General features: G+C 36.7%; 1 protein-coding gene across 1 annotated transcript; it reads right to left on the reverse strand.

Annotated features, from left to right (window-relative positions):
* Positions 1-6,348: 6,348 nt before the first annotated feature.
* On the reverse strand, positions 6,349-20,867 carry LOC150093331 (uncharacterized). Its single transcript, XM_090413958.1, has 2 exons — positions 20,761-20,867; positions 6,349-7,949 (listed from the first exon to the last, which is right to left on the reverse strand). Exon 2 carries the CDS (start codon positions 7,482-7,484, stop codon positions 6,363-6,365), a length of 1,122 nt encoding a protein of 373 aa, XP_090270084.1. The 5' UTR covers positions 7,485-7,949; positions 20,761-20,867; the 3' UTR covers positions 6,349-6,362.
* Between the last annotated feature and the right edge of the window lie 294 nt (positions 20,868-21,161).

Here is a 21,161-nt window from a genome sequence, read left to right on the forward strand (position 1 = left end):
GCAAGTTTACAGGAACAAGGTACTCTATATACACCAGGCACTGATAGAGGAGGGAGCTGGTCTTTAGTGGAGCAGATAAGAGTAGCACATTTAGGGTGGGGCTTAAAAGCTGTATTGAGGTTGTACTTTTTTAATGATCTGGCTATTTTTTCTGAAGTACCATGGATATAAGGAATGGATGGCATTTCCGAAGTCCTTCTGAAGAGATGGATGGGGAATGGGGGATGGACTTTATTTTTTTAATTCTGTGGTCATTATAGCCATTGGAAAGGAAGGTGTTGTGTATGTGTTTGAGTTCAGTTGAAAGGGCAGTTTTACTGGAACAAAGATTGTGGGCCCTATTGGTCAGAGTTTTAATAATGCCATATTGCTGGGAGGGGTGGTGGTGGGAGAGTTTGTGAATGTATCTGCCTGTATGAGTAGGTTTTCTATATACAGAGAAAGAAAGGTTACCATTAGGAAAGCATGTTACTAAGGTGTCTAGGAAGGGTAAACTATTGTTATTTTCCTTTTCATCATAAACTGGATTCTTGGATGTAGACTACTGAGGTGACTGAGGAAGGAATCTAATGTGTCTGGGCCATGAGGCCAAATAGAGAAAACATCATCTACATATCTTAGCCAGATAGAAGGTTTCAGAGGGGAAGAGTCAATGGACTGTTTTTCAAAATTTTTCATGTAATAATTGGCAAGAGGGGTGAGGGGGGGAACCCATGGCAGTTCCCTCTATCTGTTTGTAGATTTTGTTCTTCCAAGAGAAATAACCAGAGTTGATGGCAAAGAGCTCTAAAATATTCCCCTAATTGACACCTTAAGAGTGTTAAGGTGTCAATTAGGGGAATATTTGTAAATAAAGAGATGATGTCAAAGCTGACCAATATATCTGTATTATTTAAAGTAAGATTTTCAATTAAGTTTTCAAAATGGGTGGAGTTTTTTTACATAAGATGAGGTAAGACCAGTGAGGGGGGGGGTCGAAGAGTTAGCTAGCTGCTTTGATAATTTGTAGCAAGGTGCATTGGTGGCATCTACTATAGGTCTTAGGGGAGAATTAGGTTTGTGGATTTTGGTAAACTGTATATCCAAGGGGACGAGAACAGAATGGTTTGAGTTTTTTTGTAATGTCAGAAGGCCAGGAAGAAACTTTTTTAAGTAGGTTTTTTAATTTTTTAACTTGAGTTTTTGTGGGATTGTGTTCCAGTGGTATGTAGGTAGTGCAATCACGGAGAATAATATCCATTTTTTGAATATATTCTGAGGAGTTGAGAACAACAGTGGCATTACCCTTATCAGCTCTGATGATGACAATACTTTTTTCTTTCGGTAATTTTTTGAGGGCAGAGAGTTGACTGGAAGATAAATTAACTTTAGGAGGTGAAGAACGGGAGAGAATGTTAGCGACGTCAAGTCTGATGTTATTGGCTGTTTCCGGAGCTAAGCGACAGATTCTGCATTCGATGTCGTACATAATATCCAATACAGGAACTTCAATAGGTGTGACGGCAAAATTGTGTCCAGCCTGTCTTCTAAATGACTTATCTTCTAAGTCTTTTAGAAGACAGGCTGACTACTGTATGGTTAGACTTCAGGTAGCGGTTTAGATTTGCAAAGATTATTGAACTTTTTGATGTGCTTATTTTTTATTTTCTGGAAATCTTTTTGAGAGGAAGCTTCTGAGATGCTAAGGAGAATAGACCAAAGTTCAGGATTGAGTATAGCAGAGAGCTCTGTCTGTAATGAGACAATAGCGGCATTTGTCGTAGCGAGGCTGGCGGGAGTTTCAGTAATCTGCTGTTGTAATAGTGCCAGAGCAGCACGTTTGTATATCCAGAGAGCTTTATTAGATTTGTTCCTTACATCCGTGGTACTTCAGAAAAAATAGCCAGATCATTAAAAAAGTACAACCTCAATACAGCTTTTAAGCCCCACCATAAACTTGCTACCCTTATCCGCTCCACTAAAGACCAGCTCCCTCCTCTATCAGTGTATATAGAGTACCTTGTTCCTGTAAACTTGCCTACTTCGGACAAACAGGCAGGTCAGCATCCATCCAGTTAGAACACAGTTCTTACATCTGCAAACACGATTATGGTCAATCTGGCCTTGCAGACCATGTTTTGGATACATCCGACAGGATCTCCTGGAAAAAAACTACCATACTCCACCACAGTAAATTCAAAAAAGAAAGATTATTCTTTGAATCTGCATCTGCACTCAAGAATCAACCTAATTTAAACAACTACGGTTGCATTAAACTTCCCAAAATTTGGGAAACTTTAATTATCAGAGATCCCTCTTTACATCCCAGGCCACCTGCAAATACCCATAGAGGGCGCACCACCTAGATAGGACTTTAGTTTCATTTTGTATTGTATTTGTGTGTGTGTTGTTACAAAAAGTTTTTGTAATCCCCAGAGATGTCTCTGTGACGGAGACGAAATATTGGAAGTATTAAAATTAGTTTTAATCCTTTCTCAGTGCTGATAATATTCCATTAAACCTCTAACATGAATCAACTAGAGAGTGATTTGATACCTGATTTGTAATAACATCCTCTGATGAGATGATCAAATCCAAGACCCTCAATCCTCGTGTGCTCTCTGTTTACATACTGCATCATAGCTGCTCCCCCTCAAAAATTCTAGAAACTCATTTTCTTTACTTCCAGTTGCTATCTCATCATCCCAGTCTATATTGTCATAATTAAAATCACCCACAATGATCATCCTTTTCTTATTTGTTTGGCAATTCATTTCATGGTCATTATTCATTTCATGGTCACTACCACCCACTTACCAGGTATATAGCAATATCCGACTAATATTTCATTCTATTCATCTCTATCTCACACCACACTGCCTCAAAACATTCCCACTATTTCTCTCTTGAATCTCTACCTTGTATGAATATCTCTTTTTCTATCATCAAGACAACTCCAGCTCCCTTTTTAACCTTTCTATGTTCACAAAATACAAAGTAGAGACCATTTCTGTTTGGATGTCATCCTACCCAACCATATCTCACTTATTCGAACAATTTTTGGGTGAACAAACTTAATCAATGCAACCATTTAATTTGCCTTGTTTCTTATACTTCTAACATTTGTATACAAATATAACAGTTCATTCCTGGATCTATAATAAGCTTCACTGATACCACTTATTAGATGTGACTTCTCCATACTTTCCTTGAGCCAACCTTATTCTAGGATGAATAAGGAGAACCTTCTTCAAATCCTACTGTTTTCCTTAGATCCGAAGTCATCCCCTTCCCTTTTTGTCCACACACACACACATCCTCTTGGAGCATCAGCCTTTCTCACGCTGTATTCCCTTGTCTACTCTGAGTCTCCCCATTTCCCTTTTCGTTTAGTATACTTCTCTCATTCTCTACACTCATGCTATCCAAAACTTCATTCATATGCCATTTCAATCTCGCCTTCCTTAATCTCCCACTATTTCACATAGCTTCTTACTTCATCAGATTCATTCTCTGCATTCATTACTCTCTCTTCTAGTAACAGTCTCTCCAAATGACTCACACCAAAACCATTCAAATGCAGTCCATTATTCTTATACTGTTCAAATTGTCCTTCAAATTCATTCCACACATTAAAACAAATTGCACTCCTTTCTCCTCACACATTTTCACTAACATATCATATACAATCTTTGCTCTCCATCTCATCATTGTCATACCTGGGCAACACACTGACTACCTTTCCAATCACTATTATCTTTTATCCTTCTCAACAACCTCCTGATATTCAATCTTACATTTTCCTTGTTCTCAGTAAAGTCATTTGTCCCTATTACCGCTGTCAACTCTTTTGCTCAGTTATTGCTCATATCCAACACCTCAATCACTCTATTCATTTTACTTCCAGGAAAACAAACCTTGTACATCTTCTCATTTACCTCTAATAATCGAATCCCTATACAATGCCACTTGCAAATCTTTCATTACCTCTTTCATACTGACAATTTGTTTTTGTCTTCTTCACTCTTCCATATACATCTACAATTCTCTTTATTTCAATCTGCATCAGTCTCATTTCTTGCCTCATCTTCACCAACTCTGCTTTCAAATCCTGCATCATTTTTTTGCTATCATTCACTCTCACTATTTTATCGTCAGTCACACATGCTCATTTGCTGTCAATGCTGCTTGGCAACTGTTAATTGCACTCTATTTTTTTTAACTTCCACTACATTAGTTTCACTTTCATCATTCTTACTGTCATCAATTGTTTCATTCAGCAGATCATTCATTTCCTTTTCAAAACTTTTTTTACTACTATTTCACTGCTCTTTTATAGTCTCTCTTTGATATCAGATGTGCACTCCTCCTTCTCATGCATCCTTATTACTAACACCTTCAGTTAATGATACATTATTTCCCATCAAGTCTGCATTCAGATGACAGTTTGCACACATCTTCCTTCCATCTGCCTTAAATATCCATAATTTATCAACATAATCTAACAAATACACATAACATACTTCACATTTCACGAAAGTGAATCTAATTTTTCAACATTAGTTACACTGGTTAATAATGAATGCCTGTACTTAAAAAGCATTATGCTCTGTTTGGCCATGTTTTTCTATCAGTTTCAAGGAAATCAAATTTAACCATGCAAATATTTAGGGCTAGCTCAGTAATTTGCAGAATCCTAGGAAAAATATATTTTAATTGTTTTGCAAGATGTCACAAAGATGGCAAAACCCTGCTGGGGCTTTACATGAACTATATCTGAGTTGGTCTTGCCGTTTATGCTTAACAAACTCCATCATTTGTACTACAATTACAATTTATCCAGAAGCTAAGTGTTCATATCTCAGAAGTGGCGAGGAGGTAAATAATAATACCAGTTCATACTCTGAAGAAGTATTTAAATGAGACATTTGAACTTACAAGCAGTTATAAACCATTTTCTTTGGATTAACAAATAAAGTATGTGGGGGGAGGACTCTAATAAGAAAATTCTGTAATACAACAGGATACTGGCCTTTAAAAAAATATATATGCCATGTCCAAACTGCTAGAACTCTAATTAATGAACTGACCACATTGTGGAAACTTATATGCAAATTATAGAAGATATAGTGCCATTCATAAATATCTCTCACACTAGTGTGCTGTGAGAAAAATAAATTTATTACAACTGCATGCATACCAAAACTCACTGATCTGCTATATCTATCTGGCAAGAAAAAAAAAAAATCTTAACCACACATGTGTCCTAAAACTGCAGATAACTTATGGCACTTGTAATGAAAATTTTGGGGCATTCATGATCTATAAAAAATTCAACTTTCTCATGAATAAAATCTGCTTTGATAACTATACTACACAGTACAGGAAAGAAAAGAAAAATACGGGAAAGAAAATACATTTATTAGATTAGCATTGAATATATATATTTATTCAATTTAACAAAAGCATTAGCTACTCAAAAATGCAATGATACGACCAACAATGAGCAATATATTGCAACTTTCAGCAGGTGAACTCTCAAAAACTGTTTTAATAAGATAATAATGCAGCTGCTTAAGCCTCTAGCATTTCTTTGGAATACTGGTAGAACATTTTTCATCGGCCTTGTTTCAAAAGGATTACAGACACCAAGAGGTCCAATAGTTAACTCCATGAGATTATTGATAACATGCTATAAATGTGATGAAGGTAGATAATGTGCAGACCGAACTGTTGACATCCTATGAATCAGGAGTGAATGTTTCATGAGCCATTGACAATACTACAGATTGCTAATGCAGTCATGCATGTTTTTCCAGAATGCCTTATGGGCAGAAATGAACAAATGTATTACCCTGTGTAAGCCTGTCAGATTTTTTTGGGACTATATAACAATGCAACATGAACATCAAGTTTCTTTTCCATAAACACTTTTGTAAGTATCTGCAATATTCTCACTAATCATAAATTTGTCATCCATCAATATCTGAAGGTAGACATCTGTTTCGCTTCAATGCTATGTTTCTTGCAAATTTTCGTAACTTCAAAACTTTGTTTTTTTTCCACATTGCAACTTTCTTATATCCTTTGCTGAAAACTACACATAATTTTTGTTCTTAATTGATCTGAAACATTAGAGTTGTATTTCTTTTTTATGGCACTATAAAATATCTCCATAAAATTCTAACATACATAATGTGAATTTATAGCACATGTACAATGATCTGAGGAATGTCATGGATAACATTTCAATAAATCTATATTAAAATAACTACATACACCTCTTTCATGGATTGTGTTTCTTACTGAATGCACTATACCATATATATATATATATATATTTGTAAACATTTCTCATTTCAATGAATTTGTGTAGTGCAATTTCAGTTTAGGAAATTCATATGTTCAGCTGAGAGACCTTTTCTATTTCTGTGAATTCCTCTATGTACTTTAAGATTTGATGTTTGTGAAAATGACTTTCCACATATTTCACAGAGAGCATCTTGATGATCAGTATGAATTCTTTGGTGTCTTCTCATATTCGTTGATCTGGCAAATGATATACCACATGTTTCACATTTAAAAGGTTTGTCTTTTGTATGGATTTGCCTGTGAGTTTTGAGATTTGATGCTTGTGAAAATGCTTTACCACATGTTTCACAAGTGAAAGGTTTTTCATTTGTGTGAATATTTTTGTGTGCCTTGAGATTTGATGCTGCTGAAAATGATTTACCACATTTTTCACAGATGAGAGATTTCTCGTTTGTGAGAGTTCTGAAGTGCAGTTTGAGATGTGATGTATCTACAAATGACTTACCACAGAGTTCACAGGTGGCATATTTCTGATTTCTATGAATTTTCTGGTGTCTTTTTACATCAGAGGATTTTGCAAATGAGATGCCACATATTTCACATGGAAAAGGTTTCTCATTTGTGTGAATTCTTCTGTGTGTTTTGAGATTTGATGCTTGTGAAAATGATTTACCACACATTTCACAAATAAAAGGTTTCTCATTTGTGTGAATTCTTTGGTGTCTTTTCATATCAGATGATTTGATAAAGGAAATACCACACATTTCACAGGTATGAGGTTTTTCATTTGTGTGAATTCTTCTGTGCATTCTGAGATTTGTTGCTTGTGAAAATGATTTACCACACATTTCACATGTAAAAGGTTTCTCATTTGTGTGAACTCTGTAATGTACTTTCAAATCTGATGCTTTTGAAAATGACTTCCCACATTTATCACATACAATACATTTTTCTTTAGCAGGCAATCTTAATTGCTCTTTTAAAGAAAATGGGAAAGAAAATAAATTTCTAGATATTTCACCAGAAAAAGACTTTCTCTCTTCATTTGCTAATTTTGTGTTACTATTTAGATGTGAAAATTCTTTTTTTTCTGATTCCAACGAAGTGTGTTCATCCAGAGGAAAAATTCTATTTACAATGTCATTTAATGACTGTGATATAGCCATGAAATTGTTAACAAATACATTATCCATTATGCATATATTTACTTTTGCAGAGACCACTCAGAATGTAAAATTTCTGAATACTGTATACATTTCTTCATATTTTTATGTCAGACAGATGTTTTAAACTATATGAACAATTATAGGATTCTTTGATGAAAAAATTATTTTGCTTCTGTATAAATTAATTCTTAAATATCAATAATATATTACTCGGCAACTGGAATTAATGTGCTTACATTAAAGACCATGCTTTTAACATTAGAGCATTTTAAGCAAGTAACTTTAAAAATGTTCTTCACAAGAAGTTTTACACAAGAAACGACACTCACAAAGAACAAACTATTCCTTTCTTTTATCTTCTATTTGTCTTCAATAGAAGAATGAATCATCACTTATTCCAGAACTTCATCTCTTCTTTTTATTTCATAAACCATATATGCCAATGCTCCCTTTTATCTTGATAAATCTTCATGACATCTGGATTCATATCACCTGCATGGAAAAAATAATGACATTTTGATTGTATACTATTATTATTATCATCATCATCAGACCTCCATGGAGTTAAGACTTATCGTGGAAGGTCTCACCCTCACACACACACACACACAGCACATTATATCTTGATTTAAATGCATTCACTGTCTCTGCACTTACTGCACAAAAAAGTTATTGTAAATCTGTTATTATTATTATTATTATATGATGGGCAATTAAGGACCCTCATGGAGGTTAGATAACATCTGACCTCCATGAAGTCAATCGACTCATCACAAAAGGTTTATACTTTCTCATGCCAAAAGATCTTCAAACCATGCTTTGAACCCATTCACAGCTTCCACACTTCAGGCAATGAATTCCACTCAACAATCACTCTCTATGCAAAGTACTTCTCACTTCACTGCTTACATGGATGGCCTTTAGTTCTACTGTTGCTTCCCTATACTCTAAGAAATATCTTCTCCATATTAATCTGGTACCAACCCCTTGCCAACTTATATGTCTCAATCATATCCCCTCTTCTTCTATTCATATGGCTCTGCAAGTTACATTCTCTCAATCCCTCCTCATATCTAACATTCCACAGACCTGACACTAACCTAGTAAACCTTCCCTGGACCCTCTCCAATACATCCCCCCCCCAAAAAAAACCAGGCAACCAAATGAGTGCACAGTAGTCCAAAAGTGCCCTGATCAAAGCCTTATACAAGGAAATCATAACCACTTTGCTTCTGCATGTCAATGTCCTCCTCATTACTACCATAATCCATTGGAATGTTCTTACAATTTTAGCGATGTAACCCCTAAACTTAGAGTCTCTGTCCACCATCACTCCAGACCTCTCATCTCCTTCAAAATTTCTCCATTAACTATATATTGCATCCCAACCTTGCCTACCAAATTTGAAGACCTTATACTTGGCAATGTTAAACTGACAGTTCCACTTATTTGCCCACTCACCTAGTTTATTCAGATCCTCCTGGAAGACCACAACATCTGCTTTAATTGTTATAGCCCTTCCTAACTTTGCATCATCAGTGAATAGCTGCACATCTCCATTTAAGCTGGTCCCCGTGTCATTAACATAAAAGTTAAATAATGGTCCCAAAACAGATCCTTGTGGCACTCCACTAATAACCATCCTCTTTTGGGATATCACTCCTCCACATACAACCTGCTGACATCTGTAAGACAGGTTGTAAAGGAGGAGTGTTCATGTCCACAAATCAGCTAACCAAACTTACTAGTCTGTTATCTAATCCCATCTGTTTCAGTTTAGCTATTAGCTTGTCATGTGGCAATCTATCAAAGGCCTTTGAAAAATCCAAGTACATCACCATATATGTAGAACCATTTCATTATCAAGTGAATTTGTCACCTTGTAATACTTAAGCAGATTACATGATCTCTCCCTAACAAATCCATGCTAACCATCATAAAGAATACTGCTATTATCAACCTACTTCTGAATCCTAGGAAGTATTTTTAACTTGGGTATAATTATGTTAAAGATACCAAGCAATTTTAAACCTGGTTTTACTCCATTTTTCTCAAGTGAGCAAACAGACAAAATGTCAAGTTTGTGCCTGCAATTGATGCAAAACTAGTTGATCCCACAGGTAGTGCAAGACCAAGGCAACTTGTGGTAAAGGTGGAGCAAGCTCTGATCACTAATCTTAATATTTACCCTGAATGCCAAAACACATCTCCAAGATGGGGATGTATGATGTTTTGTATTAAAGGCAAGGGGCCACTACCCAGACCGGTTTCGACCTTTATTGAGGTCGAATCAGTGGGAGCCAGGCTAGAAATACCAAGATTTAGTAATGCAGAGCTTATAAGTATTTTACCAAAACAAGTTACCATAAGGTGTTTTAACCTTATTAAATAAAAATCTCAGGAGGAGATCTAAATGTAGAAAGTATTTTTAACTTGGGTATAATTATGTTAAAGATACCAAGCAATTTTAAACCTGGTTTTACTCCATTTTTCCCAAGTGAGCAAACAGACAAAATGTCAAGTTTGCGCCTGCAATTAATGCAAGACTAGTCCTCATCAACTTCTCTAATACCTTAACAGCAATTCCAGGCACACACACACACATATTAGCTTATAATTTGTAGCCTAGTCTTATTCCCATTCCTTTTGTGAAATGGAACAATTTTCCATTTTTCCTTCCTTTGGGACTCACCTTGTTAAATAGTTGCCAAAGGTGCCATTAATTCCATGCAGCAGTCACTCAAGACATGTGGCGACATACTGTTAAATCCTATGGTATTATTAATATCAAGTTTACTTAATTCCTCATATACTTTGTGCTCATTCACCATCAGTCCCTCCTCTGCCATGCCCTCCACACTCTAGCTTCCTGATGTTATCATCACAAGGATCAAATATACTAATAAATTGATCATTAAATAATTCATTTAATGATCAATTTGCATTGGATATGCATTGGTTACCAATCTGCCAGTGTCATTAAGAAGCATCATCCTCCCCTGGTCAATTTTCCTTCTACTTGCCACATATCAAACGAACTCACTAGGATTTTTCTTAGCTTGATTGGTTAACTTCTTCTCATACTACAATTTTGCTGCCTTTACCAAGTTACCTTCCTGGCTTACTCTTAGTACATTTCATAAACTAATCATTACCAACAATCATCTTGTGTTCTTTCTACAGTGTCTTCTTCCAGATTTCATGCTTAATCTCTTCACTCATCTATTTTACTCTTACCTTATTTAGCCTGTTCACCTTTATGATATACACTACTTGGAAATAAATCAATGGGCACCATAGTGTAAGAAACAAACAGCCATGGCACCCACCTTAATAAGATGTGGGGCCTCCTTTCATTGCAATGACTACAGCAATCCTGCAAGGCATACTTTCCACAAACGTACAATAGTGATCAATGAGAATTTTGGACCATTCTTCCTATAGGCATGTAATGAGGTCCTGGACTGTTCTGGGCAGACATCTCTTGATCTCACCCAGTGCTCCAGTTCATCACACAGATGTTCAAGATTGAGATCAGGGCTCTGTGGAGGCCAGGCAAGTGTAGTGATGTTCATGTCCACAAATTACATAGTTACATAAGCAGTCTTATCACACAGTGCATTGTCTTGCTGAAAGAGAAAATCAGTTCCGTGGATATGCCACAAACCAGTCCAAGGTCAAAGCAGAAAAATAAAACCATCACACTTACACCTTCAAATTTCATAGCTGGGGTAACACACTCTAGTAAGAGATGTTCACTGGGCATCTGACACACACACTCCTGTCCATCTGCTCAGTAGAGGGTATAGCATGATTTGTCACTCCATAGCACAGCTTTCAAGCTTCCATGTCACACTGAAGACAATGCTGCATGTTGGTTTGGTAATGTGGGCTTGCATATCGTGGTCCAACCCAACATGCAGCATTGTCTTCAGTGTGACATGGAAGCTTGAAAGCTGTGCTATGGAGTGACAAATCATGCTATACCCTCTACTGAGCAGATGGACAGGAGTGGGTGTGTCAGATACCCAGTGAACATCTCTTACTAGAGTGTGTTACCCCAGCTATGAAATTTGGAGGTGTCAGTATGATGGTCTTATTTTTCTGCTTTGACCCTGATGTTCATGTACTAAGTGTCAGACTACCCAACACTTAGTACATTACTAAGCTATAATTAGCTTAGAGTAATGTACTAACTATTGGTTAGTCTTACTGAAAGTTTTTCCGTTTGGTTTTTTCAGCTAGGAGGTGGAAAGACAAGTTTAGTGGTAACAATTAGACACTAGGTGTGCCTTGATCAAGTGCTATGTAACAACAGTAGTGTCTCAGTACACTGCTTGGAAAGAAGTCAATGGACATCCTTATGGACAAGGTGCATCACAGGCCTATCTGTTTGGCAAATTGTTGACAAAATAAATGGAAGCACAAGGAGTCAACTGCAAGTGCTACATGCAGTGGACAACACACCACACTCACCACAAGTAAAAACTGCCATTCATTGGCTGACACATTGAATGGAATTCTGGGTATTTACCGGAACGTGAATCTGCACAAAAACATTCAGAATTAACAATCCATGTTGTTAGCTTTAATTCTGAATGGAACCATGGAATCCATGTTGTTAATTAATGTGCAGATTCACGTTCCAGTCAATACCCAGAACTCCATTCAATGTGTCGGCTTGTGAATGGCAGTTTTTACTTATGGTAAGTGTGGTGGGTTGTCCACTGCAGGTAACACTTGCAGTTGACTCCTTGTGCGTCCATCTATTTTGTCAACAATTTGCCAAACAGATAGGCCTGTGATGCACCTTGTCCATAGGATGTCCACTGACTTCTTTCCAAGCAGTGTACTGAGACACTGCTGCTGTTAAATAGCACTTGATTAAGGCGCACCTAGTGTCTAATTGTTACCACTAAACTTGTCTTTCCACCTCCTAGCTGAAAAAACCAAGTGGAAAAACTTTCAGTAAGACTAACCAACAGTTAGTACATTACTCTAAGCTAATTATAGCCTAAAGTAATGTACCAAGTGTTGGGTAGTCCGACAGTTTTTTTCCACTTGGTTAAACTATAAATTAAAGTAGTGTATATATCCTTATGCTGAACCTATAGAACAAGTAAAACATTTCAGCTATGATAATTATATGAAGAGCCAAAGGCTTCAATTCGGCGACATGAACTTATTAAGTTAAGGGATATTACATCCCATATTGTTTCTTAGCCGAATAAGAAACTCAAAGAGTTTCATGCATCTGTCTTGGCTGCATGAACAGAATAAAAGACACTATAGTGTCAATGGACATTAGTGGTCACTTGTCTCTGCCTTCTCATCCCCAAGAAACCCAGATGACCATATGAGTTGCCTCAGTTTGCACTACCAAATGGCTCAGGTGTTGCACTATCCAGGTATTTGCTTACGCTTGGAATCGCCAAACTTTATAGTTTCTACATTCGGCATGAAACTCTTTGAGTTTCTTATTCGGCTAAGAAACAATATGGAATGTAATATCCCTTAGCTTAAATAATTTCAGCTATAGGTTTGTACAGTAGCAGTATGCTACTTAACCAGGTAAGTGATTATCGAACAAGGTTGTTTCCTGTTGCTTTCCTTGCTGGTAGGTATTTTATGACTGTAGAAGTGTGTGTACAGGGCCGGTTTGCCTGTTTTGGGGATGAAAAACCTGAGTTTCTGGGGCAAAAAACTTTTCACCTCCATATGAGACTGACTAACTCATCTTTAGTCAAAAAGACCTAATAAAGGTTCCATGTCATGGACGGGAATTGAACCCAGGTCTTTTTGACTAAAGGGCTTCATCTATAACGGGTGAGCTATCAGAAGATGCCAAGAAATTATTTTCTTGGTTTAATCCTTTGTCCAAGTGTGACGAGACCTTAATAAAGGTCGAAACCAGTCTGGGTAGTGGTCCTTCCCATAATGCATAGCATTATATACACCATAAATGGATGCGTGCTTTGCATTATGGGATACTAAGGCAACTGATGTGAAGTTGTGAAGATACTTCAAGGATTAAAGAATCCTTGGACAAAGGATTCTTTAATCCTTTGTTCAAGTGCTTACACTTGGACAAAGGATTAAACCAAGAATATAATTTCTTAGCATCTTTAATTTATAGGTTATTCTTATTACTAGTCTGAACATGCAGCAAGAACTGTAATATAAACAAAATATCATCTTTGGCTATTATTTTGCTGGGTTTTCATGGTGACAAGGATATGTTGGAAAAGATCCAGAGAAGATTCACATAGGTGGTTAGTGGTCTTTGGAATGTGGAGTACGAGGACAGATTGAGAGAATGTAAGTTGCAGAGCCTCATGAATAAAAGGAAGAGTGCGTGTGTGTGTGTGGGGGGGTGATATGATTGAGACATGTAAGCTAGTCAGGGGTTGTTATCAGGTTGACATGGAAGAGATTTTTCATAGAATGGGAGAGTAGAACAAGAGGTCATCGATGGAAACTGTATGAGGGTGTGAGCGAGGAATAGGTTCTTTGCATGAAGAGCGGTTGGTGAATGGAATGCATTGCATGAGTGTGTTGTGAATGTAGAAGACACATTGAATCAGTTTAAAGCAGTTGGATGAGAATTGTGTGCAATAGTGTGTAACTCCTATGATGAGTCTCTGACTCCATGGAGGTCAGATGTTAATAATAATAATTATCCTGATTTGAGTATGAAAGAAGGTAATTTACAAAGCACATAAGACTAGTTGTGATTTCTCATGTGTCACATTTTTTACATCTGTCTTGGCTGAGTGAACAGAATAAAAGACACTATAGTGTCAAAGGACATCATGAAAAGTCTTCAGAAACTACCATACTATACAGTTATGCTTAACCGCCATATATACACTCAACACTGTGTGGTAATGCATTCCACTCACTCACTATTATTATTATTATAATACAGGTATTTCCATGAAGTCAGAAGACTCATCATGGGAGACCACACTTTATTCACATAATACCTATCATACCTCTCTCCTTAAACTCACCACTGTCATAACATTCACAGCTATCTCTGGCAGTGCATTCTTCATTCACCACTCTCCAAGCAAAAAATTCTAGTCTGCACATCCTTATAACTACACCTTTACAACTTCCAGTAGTGATCCATAGTGCTCTCTTTACTCATCCTATACCGAAAAATTTCTTGTCTTGTAAAATCCCTTTACGTAACTCTGTCATATTCCATCTTTTCCACCCACTAACTAAACTTCACAATCCACATTCCTTCAACCTATCCTCATAGTGAGCATTTCAGATTTGTTAGTAGCACATAAGACTAGTTGTGATTTCTCATGTGCCACTTTCTTTACATCTGTATTGGCTGCATGAACAGAATAAAATACACTATAGTGTCAATGGACATTAGTGATCACTTGTCTCTGCCTGCTCATCCTCAAGAAACCCAGATGACCAAATCTGTGCACAGCAATCAAGATGTGGCCATATCATATTACCATAGTTCTGATTAAGGATTTATGACTGATTAAGGGTTTATACAGTGGAGTAACAACTTCCAATCTCTGTCATAAAGAGTGATAGCAACCCCCTTATCACTGCACACCTTTGCTTATAATCTCCTTTAAACATCTACAAGAGCCTCCGTAGCTCAGTCAGTACAGACGAAGCCCTCTGGTTGGAAAGAACTGGGTTCGATTCCCATCAGTGACATGAGGAACCTTAATCTGGTTTCTTTCGAATAAAGGTGAATTAGCCAGTCTCATCTGGAGGTAGGGGGTTTTTTCAACCGGAAACTCGGAAAGCATCAACTCACTTGGTTGTTGAAAAATACCTTGACGAGCAGAGACAAGCAAGTTATTGTACCTCTGTACCGAGCCTTGATAAGACCTCATCTCGACTACTGTGCCCAGATTTGGTCACCTCGGTTCCTTCTTGATGGGGAGGAGGTGGAGAGGATCCAGAGGCGAGTGACTAAGATGATAACAGGTCTATGGAATGAACCATATGAGAACAGGTTGAAGATTTGTGGGTTGCAGAAACTAGTTGATAGGCAGAGGAGGGGAGATATGATTGAGACATTCAAATTGCTAAAGGGATTCTACAGGATTAATTCAGAGGATATTTTTGAGATCAGGACTGGTGGTGGGAGAACTAGGGGACACCTATGGAAGCTGGGCAAGAGTGTGGTTAGCAGGGGTGTTAGAGCTGGGTTGTTTACTTTTAGAGTGGTAAATGAGTGGAATAAGCTGCCAGAGTCTGTTGTGGGTGCTATGACGGTGAACGAGTTCAAGGCAAGGTATGATAGATACTGTGAGAATGTAATCGCATAGTTGTGTGGACATGATGTTTAGGGCCTCGCTCGATGAGTCTAAGGACTCCTGGAGTCGCCCGAAATAATAATAATAATAATAAAAACAAAGAACAGGCAAACTGGCTCGTGAACACACATGGATTACAGTCATGAATATGGCCCAGCCATATGCCGAGCCCAGATAAAATGGGGGGGGGGGGAATAATGGTGAACTACCCAGTAAATAAAAATCGCACCAGGAAAATACTTTATGAGGTTATCTACGGTTGGAAATGACTGAAAGGGAAAACCAGGATAACATCTACAAATGGCAGGTTGTTCTCGTTTTTTGCTTTCACTTTCTGTTCTGTATTAACTTGGTAAAAATCCTCTCACCAACTTGTTTCTACCATATTTTTCTTTCTCTGCAGGCCTATAAATACAAATAGTATTTATTCCTCAATCCCAGCTATCTCTCACACACATACAGTTCTGATTAAGGATTTATACAGTGGAGTAACAACTTCCAATCTCTGTCATCAGTACCTCCTCGTTACTACATTAATTCATGCAGCTTGTCCCCTAAATATTAGCTCCTTTCCAGCATCATCAGCATAACCATTTTTCTTCAACCACCTTCAATATATTTCCTAAATGCAATATATATTATTCCATCCCTTGACTTCCAAATTGTGATACTGAATGGTAGCACAATTATCTGCCCATACAACCAGACTATTCAAATTCTACTTAATGGTATTAAACAGATAATTTACAATATATTCATTTTAGAATAATATTTATTCATTTTCAGTGTTGTAGTGGGTAGAGTTAACAAGGAAAAAATATACAGAAAGAGGATAAATTTGAACAATAATGTAATATTTGTGAAACTGCAGGTAAGTTTGGTCAGAAGTTAGTCTAAATTTTTATGATATTTTACAGTAATAATAAAACTAATGTCATTTTTTCTTTTCCTACACAGAGAAGAGTTTCATATCTTTCTTTGTATATATTCTTTCTAGCAGAAAATGGATTTTATGGAAGACTCTTAGAATTCTGTGACTGAAAGAGGTCACATATTGAGCAATCTGGCTTTGTCAGTGTCCACATCCAGTTCTGAAGGATTTAGCCGGTAATGAACATATCTTTGACGCACTATCTCTCTAACATTCTCTTTGATATTAAATGTGGTATGATTAGTATCTTATATGGTAGAAGTATCATCTCCTCTCACAACAGCAGCAGCAGTTTTCTGCATCCTCTCCCATGCCCCCTCATCCTCAAGAAACCCAGGTGACCAAATCTGTGCACAGTAATCAAGGTTAAAGATACCAAGAAATTATATACTTGGTTTAATACTTTATCCAAGTGTAAGCAAATAAGTTTGCACCTAAACTATTTTCAGGACTGGGGCTACTCATATAAAGAAGCTAAGACTTCACATCACTTGCCTTTGTATCCTATAATGCTAAGCACATATCCTTACAGGTATGTATAATGCTATGCATTATGGGAAGGGTCACCACCCAGATCGGTTTTGACCTTTATTGAGGTCTCTTCTGTAGGAGCCAGACCCAGAGGTGATACTAAGATATCATAAGGTATCAATACGTCCGACAATTAGCCAAGTGGTTACATGCTCCACAACCATATGCCTGGGAAAAGAGTGTCCTGCATTCAATTCTCGTCACCGACATGAGGAGTTAAGGATCTTTCTTAGACACAGCCGAGTTAGCCGATCTTGGGCATGGACTAAAGAGTTTTTCTCCCCAGTTTATCTGGGGTTTTTCCTCCTGCAAGAGGAAATTTAAGAACCATGTTCTTAAGACAAGCCGGTCTTAAGAACATGGTTGGGCATGGGGGTAACAATCCCACCTCACAGTGAGTTATGAAACCCAAAAATGGGATGCCAAGGGCCTTACATGGGGATGTGGTGCCAAAGAAGAAAGTATCAATACAATTGAAAGAAAAAAACCTAGTCTCAAAAAAGCCAAACAGCAATTAATGAACAGCAATAAACAAATCATTGCAGTCAAACTACAGGATGGGACCATAACCAAACAGATATGCTATAGCAAAAAGAATTGAAGAATTTTACTCAGTATTATACCAGGATGATTAAATGAAGACAACTACGAAATAGCAGAAGTACTACAGATTCTACCAGAAGAAGTTATATGGTTCATCCAAAGCTTGCAAAATGGAAAAGCTGCAGCTGAGGATAGAGTTATAGCTGAACTTCTAAAAGCAGGTGGAGAAATGATCTACAAACTCTTAGCAAAACTATTTACTTTATGCTTTAAGAGAAATGATGTACCAAGAACATGGAAGAAGGCTACCCTAATTCTGCTACATAAAAAAAGGTGAGGTAGAAGACTTGGCCAACTATCGACCCATTAGTCTACTATCAGTGGTTTACAAAAGTCTTAGCTCATAGGCTTTGTACAACTCTGGTCCTAGCACAACCAAAAGAAAAGGCAGGCTTTCAAAGTGGCTTTAGTACAATGGACCATATTCAAGCTGTACAACAGATTATTGAATGGTGTAATGAATATCAGTTACCATTATGTCTTGGTTTTATTGATTATGAGAAAGCCTTGGATTCAGTAAGAACTTGTTTGTGCAATAATTAAAGCATTACGAATCCAAGTGCAGGAACCATATGTCAGGACCATCAAATCAGCATACACCAATGCCACAGCAGCAATTCATTTCAGTGGAAACATCTCTACTGTGGAAATACAGGGTGACACAATATCTCTGAAATTATTCACAACTTGCCTAGAAGAAATATTCAAACTTCTTGACTGGGAAAGGAAAGGTCTGAAGATAAATGGAAGATATTTAAGCCATTTATGCTTCGCAGATGACATAGTTATCAGTACTTCAACTGCTCATGAATTACAGACTCATACTCAAGAACTACAAATTGCTAGTAAAACATCTGGACTAAAGATAAACCTAAAGAAGACCCAAGTTATGTTCAATAGCTATGTCCAACCAGAAATAATAAAAATCAATAATGATAAAATTAAACAAGTAGATCATTAGATATACTTAGGACAGCAGATATCAATGGAAACAATCATGAACGAAATTAAAACATGCACAATGCTTGGGATGGAAAGCATTTGAAAAACTATATTCAATATTCAAAAGCCAACTACCATTATGCCTGAAAAGAAAAGTTTTTAACCAAGGTATTCTTCCTATACTGACATATGACTGTGAAACATGAACACTAAATGCAAAAGAAATTCAAAAATTAAAAACAACACAATTTAGTATGGAAAGTAGTATGCTATCACAAGACTGGATCACAAAGAAATACATGGAAAAGAAATCAAACCAAAGGTCCCTAACATCATAAGAAGAGAAACATCTGAAGTGGGAAGAGGAGCTAGGCATACTGCTCGAAGACAAAAGACGTACTGGATTGGATTCCACAAGAGGAAACATGACCAAAATGCAAACCTAATTCACAGTAGATTGATGATATCATCAGATTTGTAGGAGTGACATGGGAAAGAAGAGCCATGGACAGACAGTTTTGGAGTAATCTTGGAATGGCCTTCATCCAGCAGTGGATAAACAATGGCTGATAATGATAATATACACACCTAATCCCTCATTAGGAGGGCTCAACCCACTCCCAAAGGAATGGGGGAACCCCATGTAAATAAATTAATAACATTATATCTTTCAATATATCTGCATTGGTGTACCCACCAGTAGAATTTGTGTCAGTGTGGTTAGTGAAGGTTAGGACTAGATTTTTTGCTTAGAGGGTGGTGAATAAGTTGCGAGAGATGGTTGCGAGTGCTTCATCAGTGAATCAGTTTAATGACAGGTATGATAAGTATTGCATGAATAATGACTAGTGTATGAATAATAGATCTTCCACAATGACTCTTCTGACCTGATGGAGATACTTTATAATAACATACTATAGTACTGCTTTCCTTTCATTCACCATCCATCATGCACAAAACCTTTTTGCTTTCTTATTGCTCCCTTAATAGTTTTTTGGAAATGATCCCCGATGCTTCCAATAGCTACTTCCTTATAAAATAATTCCAAATATCTATATGATAGGTCCTATCACAAGCATGGAACATATTTCCTCAATACGTCCTAATATGCAACATTTTAGTCACAAAACTGTCAAGTGTTGTCTTAATATTTTCTCATTGAGACTTGCACAGAATGAAATCCAGAAATGTGGCTTGTTCAGTGCCTTATATAGTGGCATCATCATCTTTGTGTCCTTTGCATTGCAGCTGCAATTTTATAACTAACAACTTTCCCTCATCCACCTAATGAAGTGAAACTCCATGAATAAAATACACTTCACCCCATCCTATCCCCCTAACAATGCAAACTTCTGGGATTTTTGAACTATAAACCACAGTCATGTTGAATTTCACATAGAATAATTTACTGTACACTCTTATTTAATGGTTCTGAGTTAATATAATCAGTAACGTGCAAACAAAACCATGCATACAATCACTTCTTTCCCTAGCCCAAAGGTTCTTAAACTTTTATATGTCGTGCCTCTCCTTTAAAGTGGTTTACAAATTTCATATCCTTCTCCCCAAGAAGACAAACAAATAACCCACTTAAATAGAAAATTTGTTGAGTATACATGTTTATATAATATAAAGCTAAAGATATACTTTTCAAATATAAACTCTTTCTTCAGGGAGTAATCTTCTTGTGCGTATCATATTCCAGCAAAACTAAATTTGCATACTACAATACTGTATGATAAATAACTACCTCAACCAATAGTTTTACTTTTTAAAGTTTCTGTATCGATTTTAAATTTCATGTAAACACTCCCCGGAAATCCTTTCCCACATTCGGAATTACCCCAAGAGTCGGTTTTGTCGATACCTACTACCATCAGGGCGAACTTAAATGAACCAAATCAATCATGAAACATCACAGTAAGATAAAATGAAACTTAGCATATGATGGGAAAGCCATCTAACTATGATAACATAATGTAAATTGTATAACCTTATCAATATTAATTATCATCAGTATTTAAAGCTGGTGCTACAAGAAGCTCAAAAAAAAACAAAATTCATATCAACAACACCATTTCCGATACGCCTCAGCACCCCCACAACAAGTTGCTTCACTGTATAAAGAGATAATTGATTTAATTTTTCACTCATGGATCACGTGTTTTACATGGACGCTCATTTATAACATTGTAATTATTTAACAAAATTTCACTAGCGCCTTCTTATTGCCCAAATAATAATAATAATAATAATAATAATAATAATAATAATAATAATGCAAACGTGATAAAGATATGAATAAAGCTTTGAATTTTTTGAATTTTTGAAACTTTTATTATCATGAAATATCACAGTAAGATAAAATGAAACTTAGCATATGCAGGAAGAGTG

The sequence above is a fragment of the Typopeltis vanoorti genome, chromosome 24 (genome assembly GCF_054136105.1).
Source record: "Typopeltis vanoorti isolate ZY-2024b chromosome 24, IOZ_Tvanoo_1.0, whole genome shotgun sequence".
Lineage (NCBI taxonomy): Eukaryota > Metazoa > Arthropoda > Arachnida > Uropygi > Thelyphonidae > Typopeltis > Typopeltis vanoorti.